Consider the following 21,683-nt stretch of genomic DNA (forward strand, 5'->3'; position numbering starts at 1 on the left):
ATACCCTTTGGTCGTCTAACGCAATACCGTACTGCACACTGCCAGTAAATCCTGATACCTGTGGATTATTTCAAGCTTATGTGTGGGGGAATCTCACTAAACCTGTCTGGGTCACAATTTAGACCCAAATTAAGAAAAAAAGATAGAAATTATATATTGCATAAAGAAAATGAATTATATTTTTTTCCTTTATGACTTTTCTTTTTTATGACAGTTTTGCACTGGTAATTTATTATATTCATATTTTTATAGTACAACAATAAAATGTTTTTTTTACATTTATCAGAATAAATTGATTACGGTAATGAGAACTGGGTGGGGAAATGTGCTTAATTTTCATAAAAATTAAGAACAAAAATAAAATTAAACTTCTTTCTAAATTACATGAGCAAATAAGCTTCATGTACTTTAAACAAAACACAATTTCTTCTTTTTCTCAAAGAAATTTTGGAATGAAATATGACTCTTGACCGATTTCGTGAGTTTCACCCATGCAACCTTGCATAGTTCCCCAGAGACATAAATCCTGCAAAGCAAAGCGCAAGCAAATAAAAACCTGCTTTAAAAGCTTCTCTTGAGGTACAACTTGTAGGCGAAATTTTGGAAAATTAAAATATACAAGCATTCAGAGTCTTTGAAGAGTTTGAAATGCAGTTTGCATGTGCCCTTTTGAAAACACACTAAGGCAGCTTTTGATTTTGAGAGATACCAACATATTTTCAGAAATACCACTTAGGTGTAAAGACTTGGAGCTACACGACCCATGTTTCCCTACCTACAGTAGATTGTCTGTTCTGCCTCTTAGGTTTGAAAAGATAGCTTGCCAGTGTCACTCTCGTTTTACAGCATTCTCCATAGTGCAAATGTGTAATTATTATTAATAGTTTCCTTTACTGCATGGAGTCTCGTCTTTAATGGCAGCTGACTTTCCACAGCAACACTGGCACTAGACGTCATCTGTGTTCATGTTCATGGCTTTGTTCACAATTAGAGCCCATCTGACGGGATATTGAGCGCCTATCCGTGATCGTTCCCGCCAATTGCCTTTGGCTGCACCCTGATTGCATCTTATTATGAGCTTGGTTTGTGCTAACAGCAGAGCAAGTGTGCTGGGCATTATTATTATTATTACGCACAAAAATGACCCTGGGGGTCTGCGACCATTTCGAAACGAAGCTCCTCCAGTGTATTATGAAACAGAAGGAAAACATTCACATTGTGATTGGCTGGTGATGACAACAACATCACCGCCGTCTGGTGTTTCTCACCCTGTCCTACCCTGATGGGCCGCTCGATGACTCGGTGCTTTTACTGTCCCTGTCGACGTCACTGTGAAAATTGATACCGCAGGGTACGACGCAACAGCTTGTGTTTGGTAAAACCACCAGGCCCTCGTATTTTTGCTCTGACGCTGATATTAGGGAGTGGAAGAAATTAGATTTGCTCTTTAACAATTCATACATACACGTATAGCTCATGTTATTCGTTTTTTGTTGATTCCAGCAATGCTAAAGCAGTCAACAGAAAGAGTTTATTGAAAAATGAAGCCATGGAGGACTTTGTATGTTCTCACATCATGCTTTTCCGGTGGTTTGCTTGTTGAGGGCTGTTTAGTTTGCCGTTCTGTGGAGGACTGAGTGTGACGGAAGAGGCGGAGTCAAGCTGCTTGTATAATGCTCTGAGTTCTTTCACTTCCTCCAGCACGTCACGAGCCTGTCCCCAAGTGGACGCCGCCTCCTCCAGAAGCCTCTCCGCCTCCATCCGCTGACCCTCCAGACTGGAGCTCTTCCCAGCCGGCGAGCCCTTCCCGTTGCCCTGCACCCGTACCTCCGTCAGCAGTTCTTGAGTTCTTTCTAGCTTCTGGGTGATGAGGTCCTGGAGCTGGCTGATGGGCTGCACGGGCGCCGAAGTTGAGCAATGAGGGAGTGCTCGCGTCTCGCAGTGCGTCAGGATCTCATCCATGGAAGCGCAGCGGTTCTTGTCAGATGTGGGCGTTTTTTTGCTGAGCTGCGGCGTCCTGTGGTTCTCTGACCAGTCGAAGGCGCTCTCGCTTTTTCGTGGCAGACTCTGGGACTTTCCAGGAGTCTCATTACAGGTTGAGAGCTTTGAGGTGTCCGTGATGGAGCACTGGGAATCTGGGGTGCGCTGAGAAGCAGCTTTATCGAGGGTATCCTCATGAGAGTCCTGACACTGTGTGGAGGGGACATCTTCTTCCTGGATGAGGTCAAGTGTCAGCATGCCATCCGAGTTTGTGGTAGAAGCCTGAAAAAGTGGGGAGATTTTAGACATAAGACTTTCTGCAGGGTAAATGCAAAAATCGAACTGCTTCATTCATAGTGATGACAATTGAAATTAAATAGTGCTGTCAAACGATTAATCGCAGCCAAAATAAAAGTTTTTGTTTACATAATATATGTGTGTGGTGTTTGTTTATTTTTATTATGTATAAATACACACACATGCATGCATATATATATATAGCCTATAGAAAAATGTTATGTTCATATATTAAATATATGTATATATAATATAAATTATATGAATATAAATATATACATGTAAATATTTTCAATATATATACTGTATGTGTGTGTGTGTTTATATATGCATAATAAAAATACACAGTACACACATATATATTGTGGAAACAAAAACTTTTATTTTGGATGCGATTAATCGTTTGACAGCACTAAAATTATATTTAAAGGTGAAGAGTGTAAGTCCTGCCACATTGTTTATTCTTCAAGTATACCTTTCTTTAAAAGCAGGGCTCAACAACATGTAAAATTTAATGTGAAAGATGTAAAATTATCGATCTGACCAACATAGATAAGTTACTGTAACTGTAAATTGATGGTTATGGTAGAATAGTAAAACGGTAATAATCGGTTTGTAATTTTCAAACCCATTTTTACTAATGTATGCCATCATCTCAGCAAAAGGGTTTTTGAATGTTATTGAAGCTTTGTGTGTAATTGTAATTCATGCATCATTTTTATTTATTACTGCAAATTAAAAAATATAATAAATTATGAAAAAGATTTATTATAATAAATTATATATTTTAAATGATTATTTAGTATTATAATAAATGTAATATTTAATTATAATTATTTAAAATTATAAAAGCAAACCTAATTTTGTCAAATATATATAAAAATATAGTTTTTTGTTTGTTTGTTTGTTTTAATGAAAATGTTGGCAGGGCAAGTAGAAATCTGGACTGGCCTGACCTGGAAAGCAGAAAGATTCTTATTGTTCGGCCCTAAATTGTCCTAAAACTAAAAGTATGAAGGAGAAAGTATTTTATCAGTAAAATCTGATAATCTACACACTTTGTTACCTTAAAGGACTGTTTCATATGTATCATTCCAGTCTTTTCCCAAAATGACGTTCACATTTAATGAGATGATATTCAGAGCAAATGGACTGCTTACCACAGCCATGAGGTGCCCGCGGGTGGGCAGACGGCGAGTATGGGGTATCTTAGCTCTGTCACGCGTCGGATGGGCCAACAAGCTGTCCTCTTCCACTGTCACCTAAAAGGGGTCGGACAAAGAGCGCTGGAAATGAAGCCCAACTGAACAAATCAGTCAGATAGAAACTAGCAGCAGCTACATGTCTCACGCAAGCCTGCAGGAGGAGAGCCAGTATATTGATCAACCAGTCAATGGGTCTGTTTATTATTTGTATGTGATGTACAAATAATGACACAAGCAGTTCGGCAGAGTGGATGATTGTTTGAGTTTTGGGCAAAATGGTCTTACAAGGGAATAATCTTAGAATTTGTTCTGAATCAAAAATGTCAGTACAGCCTATTGTTTACGAGAAAGCTTATGCTGTAAATGCTCAAATCCAAGACTGTGTGTTCTGAGATGGCTTTTGTTTGTTGGCCAGGAGTGTACGGCTAATCTTACTGTGTTTGGTCAGGGTTTATGGACTAAGGGAGGGGTGGTAAACAACAAAAATATTGGTTTAGAAGATTTTCTTTGTTGCCTATAATATCTGTATTTTTTGACTTGAGCTTTTAACATATAATTATTAATGGTGTACGTTGAAGCAATCTCTTCTAATCTTTAAATTCTAAGTATTAAAATTTTGTATGTTACTCGTATTGCTTTGTTTGTGCTACAGTCACTAAGAAAGCCCCTAGATCACTCTTGGAACACTATACCAACCAACTAGCAACACTGGATGACGGGTGACCAACATAGTGACTGCTTCCTGTACCCTACCCCTACCCTACTTGTGGTGGTGATGAGTTTCTCACAAGCTTCAGAATATGTAAAGTTCTTGTATGTATTTGTGAATTGTGTTGTTTGTGGCTAGTGAATGCCACAAACAACATATATTTTTTTTGTTTCTAGTAGTCTAGTAGTCACTAAACCTGCCTACACATTTCTCATACTTGTAACATGCAGCAGTGCTTGGCAACAGATAAGCAGCGCATTGACAAACTATAATTTGCAAAACCAAACCAAGCAGATCAGAAAAAGAATATGGCCGATATTGATTCTTAAAATGCCAAGATCGATTGCTCTTTTGATATATGTGTTTTCCTTTGATGCATGGAAAATAATGCAAAACAACTGTAGCACGCCGTCTTTAATGTCTTTATAGATGTTGGCGAGTCAGTTGCGAATCCTGGTGTGCAACTGGTTTCTCTGTCACTTTTAATTCCACAAGAGATCGAAATAATTGAAGCATGCCTGTTAAATTAATAATTATAGAATAACATCAAAATCAAATAGAATCAAAAGCTAGACCTTAGTCAACAGAAACTTTCAAAACGGAAAGTTATTGTTGAAAACACTGACATTTCGTCAGCTGAACAACAGCATCTATTGAACATACTGTTTTTCTATCCCTCACAGGCTCATTTTCATTCCTGTCGGAAATGAAATATGGTGCTTCCCTCACTAAGGTCTAGTGGAATTGAATTGACTTTGAATCAATACCCGGCATTGTAAAAAAATATGCAAATGCAAAAGACCCTTTTATCATTATTAGGTCTTTCTTCATTAGCAATATTTATTTAATGATTTGATCCATATTTGAAGACTACATTTTTTAATTTGTTAATATTTAATATAAAAAAATAGCATTTTAGGTTTTGTCGTAGTATTGTGAAACTGTGCAAGTATTTGTATGAACTATGTGAATGTTGGTATTGTGACAACCCTAAAAAGAATAATGTGACATATTAGTACAATTCTCTCATTTTTAAATTGGTATACTGAATAGCTATAACAACAGTGTCTAGTAAGCTTCAACAGAAGATCTCACAACATAACCGGCTATTATCGAGTGCTGACTCGTCTGTTTCCTCTCCTGTTGAGTGGTATGAGAGATCTCGCCTATTTAACTATGTAGGGTATGAATCACACCACATTGACATGTGAAAAGGAAAGCACATGGTCTCTCTGGTTTATGTAAATGAATATCTAGTACACTGGGTGTGCTGTGTCGTAGGCAGCCTACTTGAAACACCTGTGTGTATTTTTACGGTCCCAAACAATGACCTGGTCCCCACGAAATGTGGAGGACACCGACAGCTTAGGCCAGATTAAAGCTTGTTCATTATCGGAAGCTGAAGGTGAAGATAGGCTCTGATCTGGCTGCTTTAACGCTGAAAGTCGTGACTACCAACTATTTTTGGCGGAGTGATTCATTTTCTCCCACTGTGTGCCGAGCGTGATTATAGACCCGCTTTTAAATTGAGCAAATCCCTTCGCAAACAAACTGTGAAAAGATCAGGGAATGAGAGGGCAGGAAACTTTGTGATTAGAAGCTTTCATAAAAGTGGCTCCTCCAAGGACCTGTGAATGACAATCTGTGATTTCACATTTTTTGAAGAAATTGGAGTGGTGCTTGTCTATGCTAATTGCTGCTAGGGTGTTGTGGGAGGTTGTCTGAGCATTGCTATGTAGTTCCTACGGTGCTCAGATGTTGCTATGCTAGAGTTTTTGGGATGGTTGCTTAAATGCCTAACCGTACGCTCAGAAACCTACTTAATGGAAGTGTACGAAATACGATTGACTGGTCAATGCATTGCTAACTTGCGTTCTGGTTGTAAATAATTAATAGCATGCAGCACTGGTATATGCAAAGATATGGAAATGTCTAGCTTACCTCGTCCAATATGCGATTCTTGGCCCTAGTGATGGCTGCATTTAATGCATTGATCCATGACTCCTTCTCTTCTGGACTGACAGCCAAAAACACCAGATTTGGGACCTGCATGTGGCAGATGAGAGAAACTTTAATATAGTGTGCTGCACATCCAAGCACAGAGCAAACACAGTTTGATGTATGACCAATATGCCCTGAACCCTGTTGGCTTTTCATTTTACGCCTACACACGTGGTGAAAATTCCTTCAGTCTTGTGCTAGGCGGACAGAAACATGTAGCGAGCCAAGCATAAATGAGCAGGTATGGCCATATGGCTATGTCTATGGACAGCTGATGCAGCAACAGCGTGAGGCAGAAACCACCATATTAGGCAACAACACTGCAAGCCGTCCAAACACAGTCTGCTGGAGCCGTGACAGGCGGCCCTTCTGTTGATGCTGCAGCTGTGTAGATAAGACACTGCTATGCGCCCTATGCTACGCATTTGTACTGTTGTTGGCAAATCACTTTGACCATTAAAGGGGACATATCGTGGGAAACAGAAAACACCTTGTCGGTCTGATTGCTGCAGTCTTTATTTTATTATTTGGGGTCAAAATTATTTATTTCTAAAACAAATTAATACTTTTGTTCAGCATAAATACATCCAATTGATTAAAAGTGACAGTAAATACATTTATAATGTAACAAATGTTTACTATTTCAAATAAATACTGTTTTTTAAAGAATTCTGAAGAAAAAAAATGTTTCACGGTTTCCACAAAAATATTAAGCAGCACAACTGTTTTCAACACTGATAATAATAAGAAATGCTTCTTGAGCAGCAAATTCAGCTGATTTCTGAAGGACCACGTGACACTGAAAACTGGAGTAATTGCTGCTGACAAAATGAATAAATTACATTTAAAATTATATTAAAATAGAAAACATTGAAATATTACTGTTTTAACTGTATTTTTGATCAAATAATCAAGATTTTTTTTTACATTGGTGGTGCTTGTCTGATGCAAAACCAGACATTCCGGTGCATTGTTATGTGATTTCTAAGGTGTTCAGAATGTTTTTAGTGTTGTTGCTAAGTGTTTTGGTTGGTTGCTAGGTGAAATTCTTACAACAGCAAAAATAGTTTAGTAAATGTTATTTAAAACAGATTGGGTCCAAGAAAACTTGACTTGCTTCATAGGTGGATCTCGGGGGTAAAATATAATGCTATAAATATGTAGAAGATGGTTTCTGTAAGGCTTTTGAATTCTTTGGTAATGAAAATTAGGTAGTCTGTTTTTAAAGATGCAAAAAAGAGGCAGGCGAGAGAAAAGAGCAGAAAGATGATGATTTTCATGAGGTCATGTATTAGGGTGTCTCCCCTGTTGAGCTGCATGTGGAACAGCTGTTGTATGTGGGGCAGAGGGACTTATTAACCATGCAGTGCTGTGTTTCTGTGGGTTTGGGAGGGAGGGTGGCTGCTGCTGGATTTTCCTAAGACCCTCCATGTTTGTTTCCTGGGGATTAACCCCTTGTCTCAGCGCTGGATTTTAAAGGATTGGTCAGACGTAACCCCTAATGTTTCATCAGAAATCCTAAAAATGTGTTCTAGACAAGAGTCTAGACAACCAGAAAAAGCTACATAACTAGACTTCTACTTTGTATTTGTAACTGCAGACTTCTAAAAGGACTGATACTGATTCAAAAACGCATTTCAGGAGAGGTGGCAATAAAATTATATATAAAACATTTAATTTTCCAATTGCAAATTGGAATCGAATTGCAAAAATGATTTTTGCTTCTCTACAGATTCTCCCATACTCGCACAATTAGTTGAGCCAGGAGATCATTTTCAGAATGATCAGAATTTGTTTGATTCAGAACTGAGTTGAAAATGCCTTGTAAATTCCTGAATTTGTACTGATTTTTAATTAAGGTAGCAAACAGGATGCTGAATTGCAATTTGAATTTAATGTCAGAAAGCAGAATTAAAATGAATTTGATTTTTTTTTATAGAAAAATAAAGTTTGTCGTGACTTTGAATGCTGGCTTTGAAAAAAATCAAGCTCTGACAAAGTTCAAGAAGCCTCAAAGTTTGTAGGTTTATGGATGGATGGATGGATAGAGAGTTAACTTATAGTCTCTGCATTAATTGGAGACAGAATGAACATAAAAAAAACACACATACCTTGCCTTTAAGAAACAAGGAGCCTTAACACAATTGGTAAGATGTACTATTTGTGTTGGTCTAAAGGATGAAGGATATTCATGGCGGCCTGTGGTGTGCTAGTGAAAGCAATAAGCTGAGCCGTTCTTACTGAAAGCCAATTACTCAGGATAGGATGACTACAGAGGTCGGTCCAAGTTTGTGCTTAGAGACCGGCGTGCCAACTATGCTGGAGTACGATTTATTGTCTAATATTGTCTTAGACTTGAGACTTAATGGCTGCGTTCACACAGTCAGTGTTTGGTATCGAAAACCGTGTTTACAAACAGGTGTGACTCTTGAATTGTCCTGTTCAAAGTACAAAAGCAGTTTGAATTAGGGGTGGGCGATATGACCAAAATCTTGTATCACGGTATGAGTAATTTTATATCACGATAACGATATATATCACAATATAGTTTTTTTTTCTTTTAATAAGGTTTTTATGATATTAAAATCTTTTATACCATAGAATTTTCATTATCCTTGTCACCAATGTCGATATCAAACTAATACAAGAAAATAATTAAAAAAAAATCTCAAGCTCACTGGAGATAAATAAACAGTCAGTGATGAAATAAGGATAAGAAACTAATGACAAGCAATAGGACAAAAAACTTCAATAAATAAGAAATACATTGTAAATTAGTCTTCACTGTGTAAGTTATATCTATCTATCTATCCATATATATATATATGCATAATTATTAGCATTATCATTATTTATTTATTTATTTTCTTCTTATTCTAGTTACAAAAGTGATTTAGTCAAGAGCAGTGAGAGATTTTCTCTCACTGTTGTTTGATTAACATGAATGGCAGACAGAACGAATATTGGACAACTTCCCCTTTAAGACCGAAGTCCGGATCCAATATACAGTTACACATGCGTTTTCTCTTGCAACTGTTTACGTTCCCTTAAGACCTAAATGGCTGTGTTTATGAGGATAGGCTACTTGCAAAGCCGGGGAATTGGAATCATTTTCGCTTTATATAACGTTAGCTCTGTTGTTTGTGTTTCAGCGGCCTAAAATCAGTTGTTTTAAACTGCAGTGCTTAAAAACGCGTGAACGCATGAAGTTTTAATGTTTTAAAAAGTTTTAATTAAGTTACCACGCGCACAGCAACGTGACGTGAGCGCGCATTTCTGCCTGCATCCCCGTTAGGGATGGGCGTATCGATACAAAGTATCGATATATCGATACTGACGCGATACTCAAACAAAAAATATCCGCGTTTATGCAATCGTTCAAAGCCAATAACGCGGCAAAAATGCTCACGAGCTCTATTAGCAGCTGATGCGCAGCTTACGCGCTCCTCTCACACAGAAACAGAGACAGCGCGCGCATATAACGTTAGCTCTGTTGTTTGTGTTTCAGCGGCCTAAAATCAGTTGTTTTAAACTGCAGTGCTTAAAAACGCGTGCAAACATGAAGTTTTGATAGAGCATAATATGAAACGACAGACTTTTCATTTCGTCCATCCGATATATATCATCATATCGCCCAGCCCTAGTTTGAATACTTTCTGTATGAACGAATAACCAGTCAAAACCCCTTTTTTTTATTCCTGTTTAATTTCTTTTTACTCTAATATGTTTGAATGTATGTAGAGACACAGATCTTTGAGTTGTGCAACAGGTGATCACTGTCTCACAGCATGACTGCAAACTGACTAATGAAGCAGCCCAGCAGTGCTCTAGTGCTGACTGAGACATAAAGCCATTAGCTATTATGCTCTGCTGTGAAACCCAACTTCCTGTAGAGACTGACCTTGTTGCCTGGCTGCCGTGAACGCAGAAGCGTGAACTTGCTGTGATTCTTTTTGCTCCTGCTTTTGGCCTTGCGAAGTTCTTCAGACCTCTCGTAGTCGGTGAGATCCGCCACCTCCTGGATTTTCTTCTCATCTTTGACCTGTAGAAAGTACAGATTTGGTTTTAATACTGTGCTTTAAATTTGTTCGATTACATACATCTCAATATTTATGTATTTGTTCTTAAATAACTTTAAGGGGTGATTTTAGTAGTTTGTTTGACAAAAAATATTGATTAATACTAATAATAGTTTATTTTTATTTAATTATTAATCATCAATATTATATAAAAATCATGACTCTGAATGTGTGGTGGTGCAATTTTTGTAGACTATGTAGAAATTAGAAAATAAATGTAATTTGCTTAATTATTCCCAACAAAAGCTAATTTAAAATGAACATTTTTACTGCCCAGTGTGTCCAGAATTTTTTTAAGGGGAAAAAAAACAACAGCACAGCATTTGAAAGGTGTATGATGTGTTTGAGGTCAGTGTTTGGTTTAGTCTAGTTGGTGCGGTCACAATTGTTAAGGGCATCTGAATGACTAATGACACTAACTTTAAACTAGGAGAGACCTCAAAACGTAGCTCCAAAATATCATTGGTCCACTCCAAACATGGAAGAAGAGAACCTTTTAACCCGGATTCCCAGTGAACACCATGGTCTGATTTGCTATCACCTGCCAAACGTTCTCATTAAGTCACAATCAATTTCCATTAGCGTTCTACTAAAGACAAAAAACGCTGTCTATGCACGCAAGCACACATCTGGTTGTGTTCTGTACTACAGAGCCACTCTATAGTGCAGTACTTAAGAGATTGGCATCACACCCAATGCACTACGGGGTGTCACGACAGGGAATGGCTGTACAAATAGTACATCTACTGTTCCAGCAGTACAAAGGCAGCAATTAACTAGCAATCTGATCCCATCCTTTTTTCCAGGAGAGGACAGTTGGGGCACAGTACACAGTATTTGCACTCAATACCGGACATTAAGAACTCCTCAATACAACTAGATTCTGAAGAAAATACTGAAGTATGCTGTTATGACTTACAATGCACTATAGTGAATGAAAATGAGGCATAGAAGTGAGGTATAGAAATCATCTTATTAATCATCAATATTATATAAAAATCATTAATAATAATATTTTTTGTACTTTTGTACTCTGAATGTGTGGTGGTGCAATTTTTGTAGACTATGTAGAAATTAGAAAATAAATGTAATTTGCTTAATTATTCCCAACAAAAGCTAATTTAAAATGAACATTTTTACTGCCCAGTGTGTCCAGAATTTTTCATAACATTTGAAACTGCTTCTTTAAATAAGAACTGGCAGATGCTTGAGCAACAAGCCAATTTTCGCCTTAATTACCTTTTTAACTGCAAATAAAGAGCATCATCTATATTTAATATTGTGTACATTAAGCTTTAAACAGACGCATTATTTTGCAGAGGAGATGCACACACATACAGTGTGAATAGCTCAAAATAGCATCTTAAACAACCAAAAGAAAGCTAGAGAAAATTGTTTGCCAAACCTTGTGCTTCTCAACAGAAAGAGTGAAGGGACAGAGAAGTACTACTGAGAGAATAATTTCACAGTTTTGCGAGGCTGTTTAAAATGTACTCTGTAATCAAGCTACTTTCTGTTATGTAACTAAAGCTGTCTGGAGCTGTAATAACCCGGATTCCCAGTGAACACCATGGTCTGATTTGCTATCACCTGCCAAACGTTCTCATTAAGTCACAATCAATTTCCATTAGCGTTCTACTAAAGACAAAAAACGCTGTCTATGCATGCAAGCACACATCTGGTTGTGTTCTGTACTACAGAGCCGCTCTATAGTGCAGTACTTAAGAGATTGGCATCACACCCAGTGCACTACGGGGTGTCACGACAGGGAATGGCTGTACAAATAGTACATCTACTGTTCCAGCAGTACAAAGGCAGCAATTAACTAGCAATCTGATCCCATCCTTTTTTCCAGGAGAGGACAGTTGGGGCACAGTACACAGTATTTGCACTCAATACCGGACATTAAGAACTCCTCAATACAACTAGATTCAAGAAAATACTGAAGTATGCTGTTATGATTTACAATGCACTATAGTGAATGAAAATGAGGCATAGAAGTGAGGTATAGAAATCATCTGAAGTTAAAAAAAAGTGTTTGATACCACAATAAGATTTGGATATTTCACCGTCATTACTTGTAAAATGACCCTGATATATCTGATGACAAATCAGGCACAGTAAAAGTAATCTGTAATCTGAGATCACACAGAATATAGAATACTTTAGTGGTTAAATTCATTGAATGAATGTGAACTACACTACTACTTTTGTAGTTATGCTCTTTGCTCCTTTAAACTGAGTAGGTGCAGTCTAATTAAGTGGTTGTATATGAATCTGACACCATTATTTGGATTTCATAACATTTGAAACTGCCTCTTTAAATAAGAACTGGCAGATGCTTGAGCAACAAGCCAATTTTCGCCTTTACCTTTTTAACTGCAAATAAAGAGCATCATCTATATTTAATATTGTGTACATTAAGCTTTAAACAGACGCATTATTTTGCAGAGGAGATGCACACACATACAGTGTGAATAGCTCAAAATAGCATCTTAAACAACCAAAAGAAAGCTAGAGAAAATTGTTTGCCAAACCTTGTGCTTCTCAACAGAAAGAGTGAAGGGACAGAGAAGTACTACTGAGAGAATAATTTCACAGTTTTGCGAGGCTGTTTAAAATGTACTCTGTAATCAAGCTACTTTCTGTTATGTAACTAAAGCTGTCTGGAGCTGTAAACAATATTTTTGTTGTGTGTGAGGTTACAGAAATGATCCAGGTTCAAAAAAACTTGAGCTCTACAAATAGCATCTGTGCTGTTGAGTACTACAGAAAACCATTTTGGCACAAATTTGTGTTTACATCGATGCACTTATAATGGAAGTCAATGGAGCATGTTTCTCAAATATTGCCACAAAACTGCTGTTCACAAATGTTTCATCAGACTGAAACAGGATATTCAAAGAACAAAATGTAGGAAGGAAATCAACTGAATCCAGAGAAAAGTGGATGTACTAAAGAAGTTAAAAGTCTAAATGCTCTAATTTTCCAATTCCACTTGGACTTCCATTGTACACTATTGTTAAAAAGTTTGGGGTCAGCAGCCATTACTCAGTCCTCTGTGTCATACGAGTCAACATTATTTTTGACATCATGCTATTGCCAGCAGTTTAGAGCTTAACTTGAATTAGCCACAGGAAAAAAAGGTTTTACGGTTTGCTGTTTTTTTTTGTTTGTTAACATTTTCTTGTTGCTCACATGCACCATTTCCAGTGTGTATTCGTATTCATGTTATTCAACAAATCAACTGGAGAATTTCCTGTTCAGGTGTCCTTTTGTTTCAGTCTGAGGCCAGGTGGATCATTCAGAGATGAGCAGCCATCGTTTCGTGTTTCACTGTCTTTCAAAGGACTGGTCAAGTTCCATCTGAATGGAATTTCGCTATTCAAATTCATATTTACTTTCTCCATTAACCGGTCTAACCTTTTATAAACGTCCATTAGGGTCACAAAACATTGCAGCTGAGAGGGTATATCAGAAAAGCCAAATACCCTGAAGAGGAATTTGAAATGAATACTCCTCGGCAATGTGTCCCAACGGCCCACACATGAAAAATTAATTGCAAAGTGTTTAAGTGGAAATCTCTGAATGGTACGACCAAATTCAAAAAGCTGCAGGAGAGATCTTAGGGTTAAATGCAGCATGTTTGCTTGGCCAGGTGAGGGAAGGAAGGCCGAGCTACACGTTGACAATCAGCAGTTACAAACCAACAAAAGACAGTTTGAAGGTGTTTCCTCTCTGACTTTTAGCACAGTGGTTTTCATCTAGTTTTGCTTTTGGACGTCAAGTTGTGACCAAACACAGTGCAAAAAATTTATTCATATCACCACAAACTACATCCAACAAAACTGCAAGGCCTTTGACAGTAACAACAAACCGTTTTCCTCTCTTTAAAAGCCCATTTTGCTGTATTATAATTTTTTCCTAAATATTTTTTAGTTTAGAGCCACTGTTGTACAGTTTATAATTTGAGTCCAGTCCAACAAGCTTCTCATTTTGAACTTCCTGATGCTATTTTGCAAACTGCTGTTCCAGAGTAAAACCAGCCTGCAACTTGGAGGATTTTTCTCTGCCGTCCTTTCAAATTCTTTGAAACAACTTCCAATTGCAGTAATAATCATCTGACATGGTGTGACCAAGATCCCATCTGATACTTTGCGGAACAGAAGAAAACACCTAAAGAAACCAGACGGAGAAGAAATGGTTTGATGACTATACAGGGCACGACATCCTCCACTGATCTCGCTTTCCAGCAAGTGAGTCAGAGCTGTGCCAGGCCCTGACCTGTGAAATGATTCATCCGTCGATTTCATTTGCGACTCTGCTTGTGTAAATGTAGCTGGCCGACTGCACCCCATCACCCTAGAGAACGATGCCGGCAGTTGTAAAAAGAAAAATTCACACATTTTTTCCGTGAGTATTTGTGCATATAATGTATACAATGAAGTCTATAGACATGTTACTTTTACTATTGCACTGCATGATCTCATCGTTTTATTATGTTTTCCGTTTGCACTAATTCACACTGTTTGAATAATTCAGCACATCTGCAGATCTCTTTATTAGGGAGTGCAAAGCATATGTACTAATATGACATCTAAACTGGAGTGAGATAAATGGGATGCATGAACTAATTCAAGCACTTGGCTAATTATGATGTGAAAAAAACAAAGGTGGAATATTGTAGTGTCATAATGAAATTGACAAGGCTGTTTCTGTTTAGGGTGGATACTAATTGTGAGTCACCCTAATAGAAGGACTATGACTTCAATGCACTTTTAATGCCATCATTTTAGGCAAAGTAGATGAGCAAAAAGGAAAAGATCAGCGTAAAGAGGAACAAGTTGTGGCCATTACACCCATGACTACCATCTATGCATATGACTTCAAAAAGCAGAAGAGCAACATAAGATACTTTCAAAATAGATGAAGACCACAGCTTCCTTATTTGGGCTTGAGAAGGCAAAAAGAAGACAGACAGACAGCTCTTGTCGTCTTCTACTTTCATGTTGAAGTTCTGGTAGATGCCATTTAGTGTAAGCAGAACAAACAAAGACAGGAAATTACACCTGATTAAAGTTTAGATTGTGAGAGAGAAATGTACCAGAATGAGTGTGTAAATGTGAAGACAGTCCTGGGTGAGTGGGAAAAAGCTCTCCTACTCTCCCTACATCTGCCACATCAGCGGCCAGGAATCTGACCACGAACAACACTCGCGTGACATCTGCTCCTGTGAGCTGTTCTGGAAGAGTTTTGCTGGACACATTCTCACATTCAGTTTACTGCCACCCTTCAATCTACTATCATCTGACTCGAATATGTCAATTTCATTTAAGCGGAATCACATACAATGAACGGCCAGTGGTGCTTGCTGTTGCCATTGCTCATACTTTAGCCCTTAACGCTGCAGATACCTCAAATTTTTGTTGAGTTTGTTGAAGAGGCATGCTTATACTTCTCAAAGCAATTTATACCTGGTAGATAATAAAATGTGCAAATAAATGTACATTAAAAGAGGGGCCTGAGCATTATGTAGAAAACTTATTTGGCCATTAAAGTCAGCATTAAATGTAAATGTTCTAAATGCAGGTTTGATCTTTCTGTGACCAATTCAGCATGTGTTCAACATGTTTTTTCATAATTCATAAATCCTCCAGTGAAACAACAGACTTCTCTTTGTTGATGTAACCACCTACATCTCCCTGGCATGGCAGCTAGTTTTTCCACAGGCAAGTATCACCAAAATAAAAATCCAAAATGTAAGTTGGTTGCCATTAATATGGGTACTTTTAGAATCGTTCTGTCAGTTTAATTTATGTTTGTTGAGACCATCAGTAATATTGTAGTAATTTTGCTGTAGCTAACTATGGTATTTTTGGCAAAAACTACAGTTATCATGGTACATTTTTGAAAGTTGTCTACATTTCATTATTTTTGATACTTTTATTGTACCTTTTGTAAGCTTGAAAGTCCTAATTCCTATTAATTGAAAGTGCAATCATCACAATTTTTCAAATATTCTCCGTTCGTGTTGCTGCAGAAATAAGTCATGTGTGTTTGGAACAATATCAGGGTTTTGTAAATGATGACAGTGTTTTCATTTTTAGGTGAACTGTCCCTTTAACTCTTAGGGGACTGTATAAAAATTCTAAAAAAAAAACATGTATAGTATAAGCCAAGATACCTGATGGTATATATGTTTTAGAACTATATTTAACTCCTCAAGCTTGGATCTTCAGACCAACATATAAATATGAGAATCATTTTGGCATTTATCTATTAGGAAACATGATACCAAAACAACAGCATCGGATCATTAAAATCTGTTGTCTGTCTAGACAGCTGGAGAGAAACATCTAGACGACAGTATGATGAAACCTCAGTCTGTTAAGCACTAAAAGGGTCAATCCTCCCTCTGAGCTGTGAGCCAGAGCCCATATGCTGCCTCGGCATTGTTTGATCTGATGCTGAGCACAGCAAACAGTCTTCTGCGTGACCATGACTCAACCTCAATCCTGCTTTACTTCCCTTCGTCCTCCCACACTGCAGTAAATCAGCCTCGTTCCTGAATAAAGGCCCTTTATTTTCCTATTCCTTCATGCTTGCTGAACTTGTTAAAATTCTCTTTAAACCTTCACTTCATCCAGGCCCAATGTCAGGAAGGCACAATAATGTCAGGCACACGCTGACAGTATGTGGTGCATTGGACTTGGAAATGACAGTCAGCCAAGTGAATGTTTACATGTTTATCTCATCATGTTTGGCCTTTCAGCACATCCGGCTCTAATTCCAGAACAATGTCTGCAATTGAATAAAGGTGTTAACACTGTAAGACACAGCTCTGTGTACCACAGCAAGCCTGACCTGAGCAGAGCAGGATAATAAAGGGATAGTTTATTTATTGAGTTTTTTTGTCGAAAGTCCAAACTGCAGTTTTTTTCATACAATGAAGAAGAATAATGAGTTGTATGGACTACTTTTATGTTTTATGAAGCTTTTTTTTGTCCTTTTTGGAGATTGACAGTTCCTGTTTGCCATCTACTTTCATTCTCATAAACTTCTCCTTTCCAATGAAGAAAAAGTCATGTGGGTTTTGAAAGGCACGACATGAGTAAATGATGACAGAATTTTTATTTTTGGCTTAACTACATGTCTTCTGAATTTTAATACATGTTTATCTGCATTGGAAGTGTACCCTTATATTGCAGTGTGGATTGTGCTTTCTTTTACTTTGTATAGTTTTGTTATGGTTTTCAAAGATGAGGGAATGTCACATATCCCATCTATGCCTTTACGCAACTGGAACACATTTCATACTTTTTCACACTGAAAGCAGTACTGAATATCATTGTAAGCATGTTACACAAGTAGCATCTCATCAATCAAATGAAGATGTGGAGAAAAGCATTAAGAGAAAAAAAGGTTTGTCCAAAACTAACCTCTCTTTCAGAAATGTAGAGTTGCTGTCCTTTCAGTATAACGAATCTGCTTTTCCAAATTTCCCTGAAAATTAAACCCATAAGTGCTCCTGTAATATTTATTTTTTTTCCCCCTCTGCATATGTTATGCATAAGATAAACCTCATGCTGTTTGACTTGGTTGATGTTTTTTTTTTAATATTATTTGTTAATATTAAAGGGGTCATATGATGCGATTTCAAGCTTTCCTTTCTCTTTGGAGTGTTACAAGCTGATTGTGCATAGATAAGATCCCTGAAGTTGCAAAGACTAAAGTCTCAAAACCAAAGAGATATTCTTTATCAAAGTTAAGACTCTGCCACTGTGTGTGTGTGTGTGTGTGTGTGTGTGTGAGAGAGAGAGAGAGAGAGAGACAGCTTCACATCACAGTAGAGTCAGCTGTCTTAACCGCGGCTTGTGTACTGCATCATTACTGTGTCTGTCACGTGACTCTGTTCTCCTTTCGGGCTCTGTCTTTACATTTATTTTGAAAGATGAAGCTCGCGATTATGGTAAGGGGCGTTACATTTCTGACGAGTGCTTGCGGTGTTCGGCCAATCACAATGCGCTGGGTCAGCTGGCCAATCAGAGCAGACTGCTCTTGTCGGAAGGAGGGACTTTGTAGAAAACTAAGCGTTTGAGAGAGGCGGGGCATATAGGACCTACAATAATGTACAGTATTTGAAAAATAATGTGTTTTTTGAACATTAAAGCATGTCAACATATTCTGTTACACCAAATACACAAAATAATGATCTTTAAAAAAGCATCATATGACCCCTTTAAGAAAATGTGAACAGCCTGAATCTCTATTTTCACTGAGCAATTATACACATGACAGTTATGTAATCAGTAATCAGAAAACCAGAAAACAAATCAGAAAAAAAATGTATTATTACCATGGACTGCATAGGCTGGAAAATTGGAAAAATGACAGTTTAGTTTGAGTGATGGGTTTCTTTGTGTCGCCTGAATTTTAATAAATTTATCTGCATTGGAAGTGTATTCTTATATTGCAGTGTGGATTGTATTATTTTTTTTTTACTTCGTGTAGTTTTGTTATGGTTTTCAGAGATGAGGACATGTCATGTAACCCATCTATGCCGTTAAGCAACTGGAGCAGATTTCTTTCTTTCTCACACCGAAAGTAGTACTAAATATCATTGTAAGCATGTTACACAAGTAGCATATCATCAATCAAATGATGATGATGTGGAGAAAAGCATAAAGAGTGAAAAAAACTATTTTGAATTTTAATAAATTTATCTGCATTGGAAGTGTATTCTTATATTGCAGTGTGGATTGTATTATTATTTTTTTTACTTTGTGTAGTTTTGTTATGGTTTTCAGAGATGAGGACATGTCATGTAACCCATCTATGCCGTTAAGCAACTGGAGCAGATTTCTTTCTTTCTCACACCGAAAGTAGTACTAAATATCATTGTAAGCATGTTACACAAGTAGCATATCATCAATCAAATGATGATGATGTGGAGAAAAGCATAAAGAGTGAAAAAAACTATTTGTCCAAAACTAACCTCTTTTTCAGAAATGTAGAGTTGGTCTCCTTTCAGTATAACAAATCTGTTTTTCCAAATTTCCCTGAAAATTCCTTTGCCACAGAACTTGCGAATCCAGCCAGTTTTGTCGGGCTGCATGGGCTGTTGATTGGCGTCCTGAGGGCCCTGTGTTTACAGAGAGAAATTAGAGACATGCCAGTGAGACTTAAGGTTTCCAGTTGGTTATGATCTAATTGTCTGCATTTCAAAGCCTAAACAGCATTTCTAGGCCTTTGCAGGTCGATAATGCACATTATGCTGTCTAGGAAGGCAGTTCACTAGGTTTTGAGCCACAGTCATAGTCTCTAGAGAGGGGGAGACTTTCTTAAAGACCATGTCATTGTCTTTGTCATGTAGATCATATCACATTCCTGGCACTCACTCACTTTTTTCTCACACAGCACATGCACATACACACACCAGTGTTTCCTCAACCTTTTACCTGAGCTGGGATCTTGCAGTCTAAACTGAGTGTGATGAGAAAAGGCTGTGTACATGCACAATACTGGCAAGAAAAATGTATTTCTATTACACTGATCTCACAGACCGAGTGAGCAATATCCATAATCTGTTTATTATTCAGAAAAAAGACTTTTCCTCAGCTATTTATGCATATAATCGGCATATTCTATATGAAACATGCCCATTCTTCACCTGCTAGTCTAGACAGGAAACATTGGATGTGCCATTTATTATGCTTTCTAGTCATTTTGGACAGTAATTGAATCAACTCATTAATAGTGCATGTTAAGTGTTCAGTTTGTAGTCCCAGAAGATAACTAGCATTTTTCAAACGTGGGTTCTCTTGGGAGTTTCCTTTTGGGGCTTTAGAATGAATGTTTTCGATGTATTAATAATTCATATTTGTTAGGAAATGCGTATATTAAATTATAGTCTGACTAATTAAAAAGAATTGTAAAACGTCTGTTTAATATGCCAGCAGTCTTATTCCGTTTTCTAGAAACTGTAATAGCCTACTGCTTCTGGTTATAGCAATCGGGTTCTGTATATTTTTGATGTGATATGAAAATAAATCAGTTCTTAATTGAGTTTAAATGGTTTAATGCATGTATAGTACATATTTGATAAACTTATTTAAACGTATATAAAACAGCATTACTCCTTTCACTATTTTAAGCCTGGTAAACTACCTCCAAAAAAGGCGTGCGAAATAATATCTTGTCGATTTATACATTTACAGCTAAAATAAAATAATTATAATTCATGTACTGCATTGGTGTATTGCAAAATGTTGTTAAATGGTGTTTTAGTAAGCTGAAGTGTACTTGCTGCAGTGGTCATACTAGTGCACAAAGGCTCGCGGCGCTCCTCACTGACAATAGAGTGGACTGACTCGACGTCTTACCCGCTTTGTTGAACCGTTCTTCTTCATGGCTCAATAAAACGGAGCTTCCAGACTCTCCCACTGCTAAATCCAGATCCTTTCGTGCACAATGTGTTGTCTACAACGAAACAAAATCCTGGTGTGGACTCGAAACGTTGCACCCAAAGAAGAGCTCGGTGTTGAATGAGTCGCTCGCCCGTTGGTATTTTACGCCTCTTCTTGTCTATTTACTTCCATTCAGTGTCCTGCAAATCCGCCCAGATTATCATCCAATGGCTTTTTCTTTGTGGTCACGCAGACAGATCTGAAAAATGTGCTTTCTAGAGCAGCAGATGAGTCTGTGCTGGTGCCATCATCATCATCGTGTCGTACGGGTTGATCTTCTGCCGGATCTCCTGTCTCTTGTGGAGTTCTGTGAGCTGGAGAACTTATGGCTGTGGTCCCTCTCTCTTTGTCCTCGACAGCTCCACCTATGGACACCACAGTGATGTCACTGGAAAGACAGAGGGGGGACTTGCTGTACTGAAAGGAATGTGCAGTATTTTGCTGTCATTTTACATTTTTAATTTAATAGTAATAATAATAATAATGCAATTGCATTATTATTGTTATTATTATTATTATTATTACATATTAATAACGTGTAATTAAAAAATAATTACACTAAGAACATGCTGTTCTAAAAATATAACTTTTTAAGGAGCAATATTTAAACCAGGATTTGAAGAATTCATTGACATTAGCAGTATCATTTAGTATTCTGTACTGTGGTAAAAATGTAAATGAACTGGTTTTATGAGTCACCTACTTTTTAATAAGACTGAATCAACTTTAATGCATTAAGTCAGATAGAAATAGCCTCTGAAGTTACCAACTGCACAATTTCAGTTTTTTAGAATATTTTTTATTTTAAATATATAATTATTTATTCATATTTTTATATCTTTCATTTATTTAATCCCCTTTGATGTCAAATGTGTGATCTGAGCAGTTATGGGTGGTATATCATGGTATATTTTGATGTATGAATTGCTAGTTTTGGAGCATTTTC

The 21,683-nt window shown here is 37.3% G+C and overlaps 1 protein-coding gene across 1 annotated transcript; it reads right to left on the bottom strand.

Annotated features, from left to right (window-relative positions):
• Positions 1–228: 228 nt before the first annotated feature.
• On the bottom strand, positions 229–21,095 carry LOC107705315 (pleckstrin homology domain-containing family O member 1-like). Its single transcript, XM_016508573.1, has 6 exons — positions 20,654–21,095; positions 19,267–19,413; positions 10,094–10,234; positions 6,133–6,237; positions 3,438–3,539; positions 229–2,262 (listed from the first exon to the last, which is right to left on the bottom strand). Exons 1-6 carry the CDS (start codon positions 20,678–20,680, stop codon positions 1,570–1,572), a joined length of 1,215 nt encoding a protein of 404 aa, XP_016364059.1. The 5' UTR covers positions 20,681–21,095; the 3' UTR covers positions 229–1,569.
• Positions 21,096–21,683: the final 588 nt, after the last annotated feature.

This window comes from Sinocyclocheilus rhinocerous, unplaced genomic scaffold (genome assembly GCF_001515625.1).
Source record: "Sinocyclocheilus rhinocerous isolate Xijiao unplaced genomic scaffold, SAMN03320098_v1.1 scaffold222, whole genome shotgun sequence".
In the NCBI taxonomy this organism is placed as follows: domain Eukaryota; kingdom Metazoa; phylum Chordata; class Actinopteri; order Cypriniformes; family Cyprinidae; genus Sinocyclocheilus; species Sinocyclocheilus rhinocerous.

Excerpts from the sequence above, each read along its gene's own strand:
- LOC107705315 (XM_016508573.1), bottom strand. The coding sequence starts at position 20,680 with ATGAAGAAGAACGGTTCAACAAAGCGG. Across the intron at positions 19,414-20,653 it reads AGAACGGTTCAACAAAGCGG|GGCCCTCAGGACGCCAATCA; the intron begins GTAAGACGTCGA and ends CTGTAAACACAG. Across the intron at positions 3,540-6,132 it reads AGAATCGCATATTGGACGAG|GTGACAGTGGAAGAGGACAG; the intron begins GTAAGCTAGACA and ends GACCCCTTTTAG.